Raw genomic sequence first — 12,610 nt, 5'->3', positions numbered from 1 at the left:
AGGATCCCTGGACGAAGTGCCTTAAGTTCTAGACAAGAGATTTCAAAGTCTCCTCCTTCTTCGACACCAGAACTAGCCATTTGAGAAACCGATAGGTGATCGTAAAGAGCATCAGTAGCAGGGGCCGATCCCCGTCCGAATATCAACCACAATAAGCGTTTGTTAACTTCAATGATCCAATGAAGACTGATTCTAGACAAGAGATTTCAAAGGTCTCCTCTGCTTGAATTCGGTGATAGGTCTTCTTTACTTCTCCTTAAATGTCCTCTTTCGGATTGTCCAGGGGACACCCATCCAAACAACAACCATAAGAAACGTTTCTTAACTTCAGGGAACTGGTTCTAGACAAAAAATTTCAAGGCCTCCTCTGCTTAATTTCGGTGATCTGTTGGGAACAGCTTCTAAACAAGGTCTCCTCAAAAGCCCTCTTTCCAATTGCCCAGGGGTCACCCTTCCAAACACCAACCAAAAGAAACATTTGTTAACTTTTCAATGATCCGTTGAGTACTTCTTCTATGTAGACAAGAGATTTCAAGGTCTCCTCCTTCTTCGACACCAGAACTAGCCAGTTAAGGAACCGATAGGTGATGGTAAACAGCATCAGGAGTAGAGACCGATCCCCGTCCGAATGTCAACCACAAGAAACGTTACTTAACTTCAGTAATCCGATGAGAACTGGTCCCAAACAAGGTTTCCTCAAATGCAATCTTTCCGATTGTCCAGGAATGTCCTCTTTGCGATTGTCCAGGGGTCAGCCACCCAAATACCAACCATTAAGAAACGTTTGTAGGTCAATTCCAGACATGTCTGAAACACCACCAGATCCTCCACTAGTTTTTCCATGAGCTCTGCCTTGTATTTAGTGGCGTAGCACAGAGTACTCAACAACTGCAGTAGAAACACAACCTGAATCAGACCGAAGCTCAAACGCTCTACGACCTGGAATAAAATAAGAATAGATTTTTTTTCTTTCCTTTCAAACCCTACTTTCAATTCCTTTCAAATACTCCGGAAAGTATCTCATTTGAGCCGATTAACGAGGTTTGATAGAGGGAACTGTAACTGCTAAGGTCTTATCGTCCCGAAAGTGGAGAGAGAAGAGGAAGACAGGATAGGAGAAAGCCAGCCGTTCCGAGAACGAACCTTATCTGTTTATGTTAATCCAAATTTCGTGAGATTACATTGAAAATTGACCCCAGAACTAGCCAGTTGAGGAACCTATAGGTGGTGGTGAACAGCATCAGAAGCAAAGGCCGATCATACGTAATAACTCCACCGTGAAATGAGAAGTGTTCTGACTTGTTGGTTCTCTGGATGACGATTTGTACCAGCGTGCGAATGGACCGGGACTTGAAAGGCCAGTCGGAACAGGTGTAGACCATGCGCTGGAATTGCCGATTGCAGTCCTGTGGACATGAACATGGTGAGGTGTTAAATAAGGCCATCGATCGACGTCGACTGAACCGTCCTCGCTGCCTCGAAGACATAGATTTTCCTCGTCGGTCGACTATGTTTGGACACAATTTGAGATTTACTTTGGTATGTAAAGTCGTATTTTAATTATCTACCTCTGTGTTACTTTCACCAAGGAGATACTTCAACACATTCCATGGTGTTTACCCACAGAAACCCATTGGCAACTTTCAAAGCAAACACTCGTTTTCCGTGCTTGTTCATGTGTAAGCCATGACGAGTGAAATATGATCTGTGGAGAAATTGATTACAATTAAAAAATGTAGCTTTGATTTCACATGTTTGATTTTTGATAATTGTATTAGCACGCATAACACGATGAGACAAATCAGAGTCATCAAATCTAGTAGGTATACTACAAATAATAATATTAGTTTTCAGTGCAATAGGTTTCAAAATATCAAGATTGAATTCAGAGTTAGCATTGTAGTTATGTTTAGAAAGATTGTTGGTTCCAGCAAGTACAATAACTACATCATTATTGTTAACATTATCTTTCACACATATATCAGGAATTGACTTCACAACCTCACTAAGAGGAGCACCAGGTTTAACCAATGAAAACACTTTACAATTTGAATGAGTGTATTTATCTCTTAAAATTGAACTAAGATCTCTGCCATGACTATCGGAAAAAATGTAGATTTTGTTAACATTTTTACATTTAGAGGAACTTAAAACTGCTGATTTAGAGTTAGCTGCTACATTAGTAATAGTTGATGAAAGCTATATAATGACTAATTTTATTTTCTATTGTCTTTTTCTTTAGTCTGCCTTGTAATCGCTAAGTCACGGATTTGATATTATTAACATAAACAGATAAGGTTCGTTCTCGGAACGGCTGGCTTTCTCCTATCCTGTCTTCCTTCTCTCTCCACTTTCGGGACGATAAGACCTTAGCAGTTACAGTTCCCTCTATCAAACCTCGTTAATCGGCTCGAACGAGGTACTTTCCGTAGCATTAAAGGGTTTGAAAGGAAAGAAAGAAAAAAATCTATTCTATTTTATTCCAGGTCGTAGAGCGTTTGAGCTTCGGTCTGATTCAGGTTGTGTTTCTACTGCAGTTGTTGAGTACGCTGTGCTACGCCACTAAATACAAGGCAGAGCTCATGGAAAAACTAGTGGAGGATCTGGTGGTGTTTCAGACATGTCTGGAATTGACCTTCATTACGCTCCACAAAGGTATAGATAAGGCCAGCTACTCGCTATCAGGTAGATCTGACAGATACGGCTGAAAAGGTCCGTCTGTCAGGTATACCTGATTTAACTGATGAGCACACACACTATCAGTTAGTCTGACAGGTACGGCTGAAAATATCCGTAAGCCGTAAGTCTGACCTACCTGATAACTGTGATGAGCAATTGAGCACACTATCAGGTAGACCTGATCAGGTGCACCTGTCGTCAGGTCTACCTGATAGTAAGTGGCTGGCCCAATGTTACGTGAACTATAGAACAGACCTAGGCGGAGCCGTATTTAAGGGGCGGGGCCAATTGGACCCCCTCCCTCAAGCTTCATTGTTCTCGTTTACTGTAGGCGAGACATCGAAAATTTGGAGCATCCCCCCCTCCCAGTACCTATACATCACTGTTTGGACCCTCACCCCCTCTCCCCCTCCCTCAATAAAATCCTAAATGTGGCCCTGCACCTTTGAAAAGGGCCTGTGTGGGGCTCCTGAACTACCTACCTACTTAGTCGAATTGATGAAACTCGAGAGCTCACCTCATTCGCTCAATTCCAGATGATCTGATCAACCTGGTGAATCTGATGAAGCGCAACTTCTCAACGGTGGATCCGGTTGTAGTCACCGCATGCGCTAAGGAAGAAAAGAAATGGTACCTGATGTTCGCTGCACTGACCGCGTCAGGTAAAGCTACAAGGAGCATGGTGACTGTTTGATTTTTTTTTTTAAAAAGAGGTTTGACAGAGGGAACTGTAACTGCTATGGTCTTATCGTCCCGAAATCCATAAAATACACGATACCTTGTTTAGACTGCTAGGGTAAAGGGACGTTTGAGACTCATTCGAGCAGGACAAACAAGGTATATTCTATTCTATTCTACCTAATTTAGGTACTAGGTTAGGGGTACTTTGTTGGACTGCGCCCTTAGGTCCGGCCTTGAACGGCCCTGGTCTTGATTTCTCATTTCAGCATTCTCCCTGGCAGTGGCGGAAGTTCATCTCGTCCCGGCCGAGGGTAGGGACCAGATGAGGGCCGAAATGTACGGCTACAAATATCCTAACAACAAGGTCCCCATCAACTACTACACACCTCCGTTTCTGAACTTGGATATTTCGGCACCCCCACTGTATTACATCTATTCGACACTGATGCCTTGTGCGGCCTTTGTCCTTCTGGTGTCCGCCTGCCTCACGTATACGCTACTGGGAGTGTTCTCCATACATATCAAAGGTAAACAGGACTTGGTCTCGACGGTAACTTTTGGAAACGAATCGGGGAGATCAGTATAAGTAGGTCTGGCCGGGAGACTTTAAAAGAGGCAGCAGACCAGTGTCTTGCTGTGGGACTATATATAGGGATCAGAGCAGCCAAACCTTATCCAGCTTGGCTAGCTGGAGATTACAAAGGGTTTATTATGCTTCAAAGAAAATGGACCAAGTAATCTTGCCTAGAAACCATCAACCCCCCTCGGTGCAGCTACACCGCTACAAAAACAACATCAGTACCTATAAGTATGATTGTATTTTCTTTTTGGAATTTAGAATCTTCTGAAGCTCGTTCTCACTTGTCGTGAGGAGTGTTTCCCCTACACACGACACGTTTTTTTTTGTTTTTTTTTTTTTTGTTTTTGTTTTTCGGAAGAGTGGGAACAGGCCTTAAACCATAATAGGGAATCCAAGATGGCCCTGCATCACATCAAAAAGAAAAAAAAGTACCTACAACTAATGTCTCTCTTGATTTACCGCAGGTCAGTACGACATTTGCCTTGTGCGGCCTTTGTCCTTCTGGTGTCCGCCTGCCTCACGTATACGCTACTGGGAGTGTTCTCCATACATATCAAAGGTAAACACCCTGACAGCTTAGTTGTCGTAACAGTGGCAGCAGATCAGTCAACATCCTCAACAGACTCCAGGGTTGTAATAAGACCTCAGCAGTTACAGTTCCCTCTATCAGAGAGAAAGTAAACAGGACTTGGTCTCCATGGCAACTTTTGGGGACAAACCGGGGACATCAGTATAACAGAACTATACGTACGTAGTCGTATTTTTCTTTTCCTTTTGTAATTTCTCCTGTTTTGAAGCCCGTTTCCCCTCTTTGGGCGGGGAAGAGCCTGTCCCATAGGAAAGCCAAGATGGCGCGTCATCGGAAGGAAAGTACAACTAATCTCTCTCTTAATTTGCCGCAGGTCAGTACGACATCCTCCTCAAGTATTTCACCATGATTCAGAAGCCGGACCGCGACAAGTGGGGCCACATCAAGTTCTACGTGAACATAGTCACCGGCGACTACTTCATCTGCTCCAACGATCCGACCAAGATCGTCCTCTACACCCGAGCGTCCCCGAGCCAGGCCGACAACTACCGAACCGTCATCGGGAACATGCTATCGAGGACAGACCAGTGGACGAATTGTCACTGGATCCGGGATACGCATTTGAGGAAGCACATGAGACGTGCCATTGAGAAAGAGCTGTGCAGTCCGCTTTACGACGAGTTTTTCTTGAAGCAAATCATAAGACACCATCAGTTTCTGCTTCAATACAGGATCAAGGTAAGTGCACCCTGACAGCGGGAAACCCACGGAGTACACCATTTGTTGTACAACGCGACGTTGCAAAACGTTTTGCTTCGCAACACGGTGAAACAAAACATTTCACCCAATTAGGGCCGTATTTAGCCCCCCCCCTCCCCCTTCGAGGCTCGTTTTTCTCCTTCACTGTAAGCCAGACTCCGAAAATTTGGATTTTATCCTAAACAGATACCTAAAGATTTTATCCTAAACAGATACCTAAAGATTTTATCCTAAACAGATACCTAAAACGGCCAGCTAAGCCGTTCCGAGGACGATAGGAGAAGACTATTTAAGCCTTCTCCTATCTTGTCTTCCTGCATGCAAATGATTGATTCCCTTACTAGCCATCAGCCTCCTGAGGAAAATGAGTCTCTTCGATTTAGAGACGATTAGACCTCCGTTGTTAGAGTTCCCTCTATGAAACCTCTTTAAAAATTCCGTTCGCAGGTTCAGTCGTTCATGACTCCCATGGCAGCTTCTACCTGTCTGTTGATAGTCGGTCTTATTGGTTTGGACACCCAGATTGTTCTCACCTCAGAGTACAAGCTCACCTACTTCTTCTGTCTCATCTTGGTGGCCCTCCAAATCATGAAGCTGGTGTCCTTCAGCGAATCTTTGGAGGTAAAACGTTTTGCAGCTTACTCAAGCCCGATTCCTACTATTCCGTAGCAATGAAACAACTTTTACATTAGGCTCGTGTGGTCTGTGTCGTAGCATGCCTATCCCGTAGTATGTCCCTCGTCAGATGGGCGAAAAGAGACATAATACTTGAATACCTACTTCCCATTTGGGTTCTAGGTCAACACGAGAACACCAGGAAGCAACCTGTTGAAATATTTGCATTTGCAATCAAAATCGAGTAAAGCTAGCCTATTTAGCTTTGTTCGTATCTCGTCTGCCCTATGTGGTCTGTGTCGTAGCATGCCTATCCCGTGGTATGTCCCTCGTCAGATGGGCGATAAGAGACACAATACTTCCCATTTGGGTTCTAGTTCAACACGAGAACACCAGGAAGCAACCTGTTGAAATATTTGCATTTGCAATCAAAATCGAGTACAGCCAGCCTATTTAGCTTTGTTCGTATCTCGTCTGCCCTATGACCGCGGCGGGTTCGATTCCGCCCGGGGCGGATTTTATCCTGAACACGATCAGATAATGTTCGTTCTCGGAACGACTGGCTTTCCCCTACCCTGTCTTCCTTCTCTTCGATTTAGGGACGATAAGACCTTAGCAGTTACAGTTCCCTCTATCTAACCTCTGGAAAAAAAAGTCTGTCTCTCATGTTAAAAGAGATGTTTTAACCTTTTGCGTACAGAATCAATTTCACCAGAATCGCTCTTACGGTAGGATTCATGTTCCACATGAAACTCGTTGGTTTTGTTTTTGACACCTTTGGTTCGTCTGTCCAGATTTCGGTCAATGTCGTTGGGGATATCGAATGCGGATTCGGTTCTAACGTCGTTTCTAGCACTGGACACTTCGTCTCTCAGCTTGTCATTATCATGTTCGTCTTCTTGTTTGATCACTTTCTTATCATCGTTATCATTATTTTCAAATTTGGTTTTGTTTTTGACACCTTTGGTTCGTCTGTCCAGATTTCGGTCAATGTCGTTGGGGATATCGAATGCGGATTCGGTTCTAACGTTATTTCTAGCACTGGACACTTCGTCTCTTAGCTTGTCATTATCATGTTCGTCTTCTTGTTTAATCACTTTCTTATCATCGTTATCATTATTTTCAAATTTGTTGTTGTTGTTGTTGTTGTTGTTTGTTTCATTTTTGCTGTTCGCTTCCTCTCCATCCTCTTCGTTTGTGTTAGGTTTCTCTGGTTTCTCATCCATGCCTTCGTTGGCGCCAAAGTTCTGCTTCTGCAGGTTCAGCGGTTCATTCACTCCCTCCGTGTAGAGTTTCTTGTCATAGATATGCCCAGAGACGCGCAGGTCGATGAAGAAGTGCAGGGGATCGAACCCGGCACCTTGTTTCTGGAACGACAAGTTCTGCTGACTGTTCCAGTAGTTCCAGAACGGGGAGAACTTGTTCAGTCCTGTGACGTCACTCAGGTCTGGAAGTCCGGGGAGAGATTGATTTAAACCTGGAACACGGGAAACATTGATCGTTTCGTATTGTAATAATTAAGCTCTTTAATTCTTGACTTGGCAGGGGCGATCCGCCTCGCCAAGTCAAGAAAGCTTGACAACGCTATAACTAGAGATAAGATTTGACGTTGGCTAAGGGCTGCATTTTTTTTCTTCCTTTTTAAGCAAGTTTTTTTTTTATTATTAAAATTTCCAACTATTTTGTACCAAATACATAAGACCTTGTTTAGACTGCGGGAGTAAAGGGACTTTTCAGTCTCATTCTGGCAGTATAACAGGGTATATTCTATTCCCTAAAGATTTTATCCTAAACAGATACCTAAAACGGCCAGCTAAGCCGTTCCGAGGACGATAGGAGAAGACTATTTAAGCCTTCTCCTTTCTTGTCTTCCTGCATGCAAATGGTTGATTCCCTTACTAGCCGTCAGCCTCTTCGATTTAGGGACGATTACTCGTAGACCTCCGTTGTTCGAATTCTCTCTATCAAACCTCTTTAAAAATTCCGTTTCGCAGGTTCAGTCGTTCATGACTCCCATGGCAGCTTCTACCTGTCTGTTGATAGTCGGTCTTATTGGTTTGGACACCCAGATTGTTCTCACCTCAGAGTACAAGCTCACCTACTTCTTCTGTCTCATCTTGGTGGCCCTCCAAATCATGAAGCTGGTGTCCTTCAGCGAATCTTTAGAGGTAAAACGTTTCTTTTGTAACTCAATACCCGTTCCTACTAGTCATGTTAAATGTTAGTCTTGTATTTTGTTGTTGTTGTTGTTCCTAGTACAAGCTCACCTACTTCTTCTGTCTCATCTTGGTGGCCCTACAAGTCATTAAGCTGGTGTCCTTCAGCGAATCTTTGGAGGTAAACTCCAGCCCGATTCCTACTATTCCGTAGCAATGAAACAACTTTTACATTAGGCTCGTGTGGTCTGTGTCGTAGCATGCCTATCCCGTGGTATGTCCCTCGTCAGATGGGCGATAAGAGACACAATACTTCCCATTTGGGTTCTAGGTCAACACGAGAACACCAGGAAGCAACCTGTTGAAATATTTGCATTTGGAATCAAAATCGAGTACAGCCAGCCCATTTAGCTTTGTTCGTATCTCGTCTGCCCTATGGCCGCGGCGGGTTCGATTCCGCCCGGGGTGGATTTTATCCTGAACACGATCAGATAATGTTTGTTCTCGGAACGACTGGCTTTCCCCTACCCTGTCTTCCTTCTCTCTTCAATTTAGGGACGATAAGACCTTGGCAGTTACAGTTCCCTCTATCAAACCTCTTGAAAAAAAAAGTCTGTCTCTCATGTTAAAAGAGATGTTTTAATAGGTACATGGGTTTCTGTGGGTAAACACCATGGAATGTGTTGAAGTATCTCCTTGGTGAAAGTAACACAGAGGTAGATAAAGATAATAAAATACGACTTTACATACCAAAGTAAATCTCACATTGTGTCCAAACATAGTCGACCGACGAGGAAAATCTATGTCTTCGAGGCAGTGAGGACGGTTCAGTCAACGTCGATCGATGGCCTTAATTAACACCTCACCATGTTCATGTCCACAGGACTGCAATCGGCAATTCCAGCGCATGGTCTACACCTGTTCCGACTGGCCTTTCAAGTCCCGGTCTATTCGCACGCTGGTACAAATCGTCATCCAGAGAACCAACAAGTCAGAACACTTCTCCTTTCACGGTGGAGTTATTACGTATGATCGGCCTTTGCTTCTGATGCTGTTCACCACCACCTATAGGTTCCTCAACTGGCTAGTTCTGGTGTCGAAGAAGGAGGAGACGTTGAAATCTCTTGTCTAGAACCCGTTCCCTGAAGTTAGCAAACGTTTCTTATGGTTGGTATTTGGGTGGCTGACCCCTGGACAATCGCAAAGAGGACATCCCTGGACAAGTGGAAAGATTGCATTTGAGGAAACCTTGTTTGGGACCAGTTCTCATCGGATTACTGAAGTTAAGTAACGTTTCTTGAGGTTGATATTCGGACGGGGATCGGGCCCTGCTACTGATGCTCTCTACGATCACCTATCGGTTTCTCAAGTTCTGGTGTCGAAGAAGGAGGAGACTTTGAAATCTCTTGTCTAGAACTTAAGGCACTTCGTCCAGGGATCCTTAGGGTGACCATAATTTTTTTGGCCTAAAGCGGGACGCAGTCCTTTTTGGACGAAGGGGGGGGGGTGGTGAGGCTTAGCTCCTGATTTGTATCAGTTAAATAGGTACCTATGTTACAACCTGCCTCTGCACTACACAGTCAATATACCTACATTTTTTTTTTTTTTCAAATATTTTGATACATAGGTAATATTGTACAATATTGGAAATGTAAAATGGTTTTTTTCCGAGCTCATTGCTCTCAATGATAATATTAGGTTCGGACCAGCTAAAGCGGGACAATATCGGGACTTTGGTTGAAAGCGGGACATTTTAGCGTCCCCAGAGGATTTCTCGGGACAGCGGGACCAAAGGCTCCAAAGTGGGACTGTCCCGCCGAAAGCGGGACGTATGGTCAGCCTAGGGATCCTGGAAGTTTTAGTCAACATTCAGAATCGAAGAGATTGCCAGCCTAGCTTGGAAGCCAGAGCTCCTGCCTTACAGCTAGGTCTCCTTTGGGAGACAGTTGTGGTTCTGGCTGAGATAGTTGTTGTTCGTGGACATGTCTTGCCATAGTCTCTTTCGACCTGAAAGAAAGTGAATTCCGAGGTCGTAGATTCGTATTTAAGGGGTATACCTAAAAAACTGATTATACAAAATTCAACTGATTGGCCATAAGGAGTGTTAAGCTTAACCTTGGGGTAGTTGCCCCTACACCTAAGCCTCAGACTGGGCTTTTTGTGTTTGGAGTTGAGCAATGAATTCCGAAAATCCCAACTTAGTTTTTTGGTCAAATATTTGGAATCCTGACGTTTGGACATTTTGATATTTGACATTGAGAATTCATGGACATTTGGACATCGATCAGTCGGAAGATTCAGCAAAAAATTAAAGGATAGACTACACTTCATCATTCAAGTCACATGGTGTTGAGCAATGAATTCCGAAAATCCCAACTTAGTTTTTTGGTCAAATATTTGGAATCCTGACGTTTGGACATTTTGATATTTGACATTTAGAATTCATGGACATTTGGACATCGATCAGTCGGAAGATTCAGCAAAAAATTAAAGGATGGACTACACTTCATCATTCAAGTCACATGAGCATTGAAAGAAACTTTTTTACACGTAAAGTAGGAAAGAATGGCAGAGTACCTATGTTTGTAAATTCGTAGAAGCTTAACCCATCCTTCAGGGCTGTTTACCCTTAAACCTAAGCCTCGGAGTGGGCTTCTTGTGTACCACCAGCGGATCGGCATATTGTACATGGGTTTAGCTTCCCCTTTTGAAAATCCCACCACACGTCACTTCCGGAAACTTACCTTTCTTGCCCACCGTATTCCCAAGCAGGCCCATGCCGTCTTTGCCTCCGTGGTTCTGATGATGGTGCTTGGCCTGAACGAAACTCTTCAGCATTTCACTGAAGAAGTAATTCTGAGGTACCAGGGGGATATTGTACAGGTAGGGTGGGGTGGCGGCCAGCAGTTTGGATACGAATTCGGAGCTCTTGAAGTTGGGTGGGACTTTGGGTGGGGACTTGGAAGATTGGTAGTTGAGGAGGGGAGGGGAGGTGGATATCGGAATGGGTGGCTTCAGGTTGGAGTTAGCCATGTCCGGTCTGCAACAGAAAAAAAACAACAGATAGAATGGATTTATTCCTAAACGAACTATCCAACCTCAGTGGTGTAGTGGTTAGCACGGTGGACTTCGGATCTGGAGGTTGGTGGTTCGAGTCCAAGTCAAGTCATAAAATTTAGCGTAGTTTATTTAGCGGGGAGCGACATTTGTGACAAGCATTTATACTTAACACAATTAAAATTCCTTTTTCCTAAACGAACTAAGTTCTAGTAGCGCTGTGAAACTTTCTTGGCTTGGCGGGGCGGAGAGCTACTGCACCCCTTACTTTCTTAAAGGAAAATTCGGTTAGAAAATTTCGTCCCAGCCGGGATTCGAATTCAGATTGAGAGTCCGTGCTGCTTGCTGCCACAGCGGTGGATAGCTGCATTATTATTAAGCCCATACCTTATGAGACTTTATTCAGACAGCTGGGGCAAAGGAACTTTTTAGTCTCATTCGAGCAGGATGATCAAGGAATTTTACCCGTGTTAATCATAAACATAAATTCTCGTCACAAATGGCGTTCCCCACTTAATACACTACGCTAAATTTTTATGACCTGACATAGACTCGAACCACCAACCTCCAGTTCCAAAGTCCACCGTGTGGTAGCCACTAGAACACTGAGATTGGTAACAGGTAGTCTGTCAAACTGATACCACAACGAGCCTTCAGTTTTAAACTGACAGTCTACGTGTACCTAAATAAAGATAATAATAATAATAATAGTAATAATAATAATAATGATAATAATAATAATAATAATAATAAATTGCTACTTTCATGACAAAATAAATTAATTAAAAAAATCCGAGTAAAACTTTCGGATGGAAAAAAAGCACAAACTTTTTCGTAAAGTTTTTCTTTTTTTTCCAGTAAAAGTTTCCAGTTACCATCAGCGCAACGTATGAAATATGTTGTAACGTAGGCACGTCGACAAGAAGAAGAGGAGAAGAAGAAGACGAAGACGAAGAAGACGAAGACGAAGAAGAAGAAGAAGAAGAAGAAGGAGAAGGAGAAGAAGAAGAAGAAAAAGAAGAAGAAGAAGAAGAAAATTAAAAATAAGAAGTAAATCAAGAAGAAAATCCGAGAACAAACATTATCCTCGACGGATAATGTTTGTTCTCGGAACGGCTGGCTTTGTCCTAATCCTGCCTTCCTTCTCTCTTCGATTTCGGGACGATAAGACCTTAGCAGTTACAGTTCCCTCTATCAAACTTCTTTTATCTAGACTTATCAGACTAACCCTTCGAAACTTATGGTGAAGCAAACAAATTTACTCTGTCAAACTTCTAAGAGAGCGACCAACCACGCTCAACGTTGCTTAACTCCAGTGGTCCATGGTCTGTGAAACCTTAGTCTGTCAGACGAGACGGTCGGCATAAGGTTCGTTTTCTTAACGGCTAGCTTTCTCCTATTCTTCTCTCTTCTATTGTGAGACGATAAGACCTCTATCTCAAGGTGCCTCCACAATTTTAGAGATTATGCTAGAACCGGGCGGGAATCGAACCCGCGGCCTAGCGCTTACAAGGCAGACGCACTACCAACTAAGCTAACTAGGCTGGCCTTTCC

The 12,610-nt window shown here is 43.5% G+C and overlaps 1 protein-coding gene across 1 annotated transcript in view; it reads right to left on the bottom strand.

Annotated features, from left to right (window-relative positions):
• Positions 1-6,525: 6,525 nt before the first annotated feature.
• LOC108253060 (putative uncharacterized protein DDB_G0289963) overlaps positions 6,526-12,610 on the bottom strand; it is a gene marked incomplete at its 5' end in the record, with an annotated part of 10,197 nt that continues 4,112 nt past the window's right edge. The window contains 2 exons of the mRNA XM_026827573.1: positions 6,526-6,530; positions 6,571-7,203. Coding sequence (XP_026683374.1) covers positions 6,526-6,530; positions 6,571-7,203 — 638 coding nt within the window. The remainder of the gene's footprint in view (positions 6,531-6,570; positions 7,204-12,610) is intronic.

Source organism: Diaphorina citri, unplaced genomic scaffold (assembly GCF_000475195.1).
Source record: "Diaphorina citri unplaced genomic scaffold, Diaci psyllid genome assembly version 1.1 scaffold1201, whole genome shotgun sequence".
Lineage (NCBI taxonomy): Eukaryota > Metazoa > Arthropoda > Insecta > Hemiptera > Psyllidae > Diaphorina > Diaphorina citri.
The sequence above is the reverse complement of the archived record's forward strand: the minus strand, read 5'-3'. Positions and strand labels throughout refer to the sequence as shown.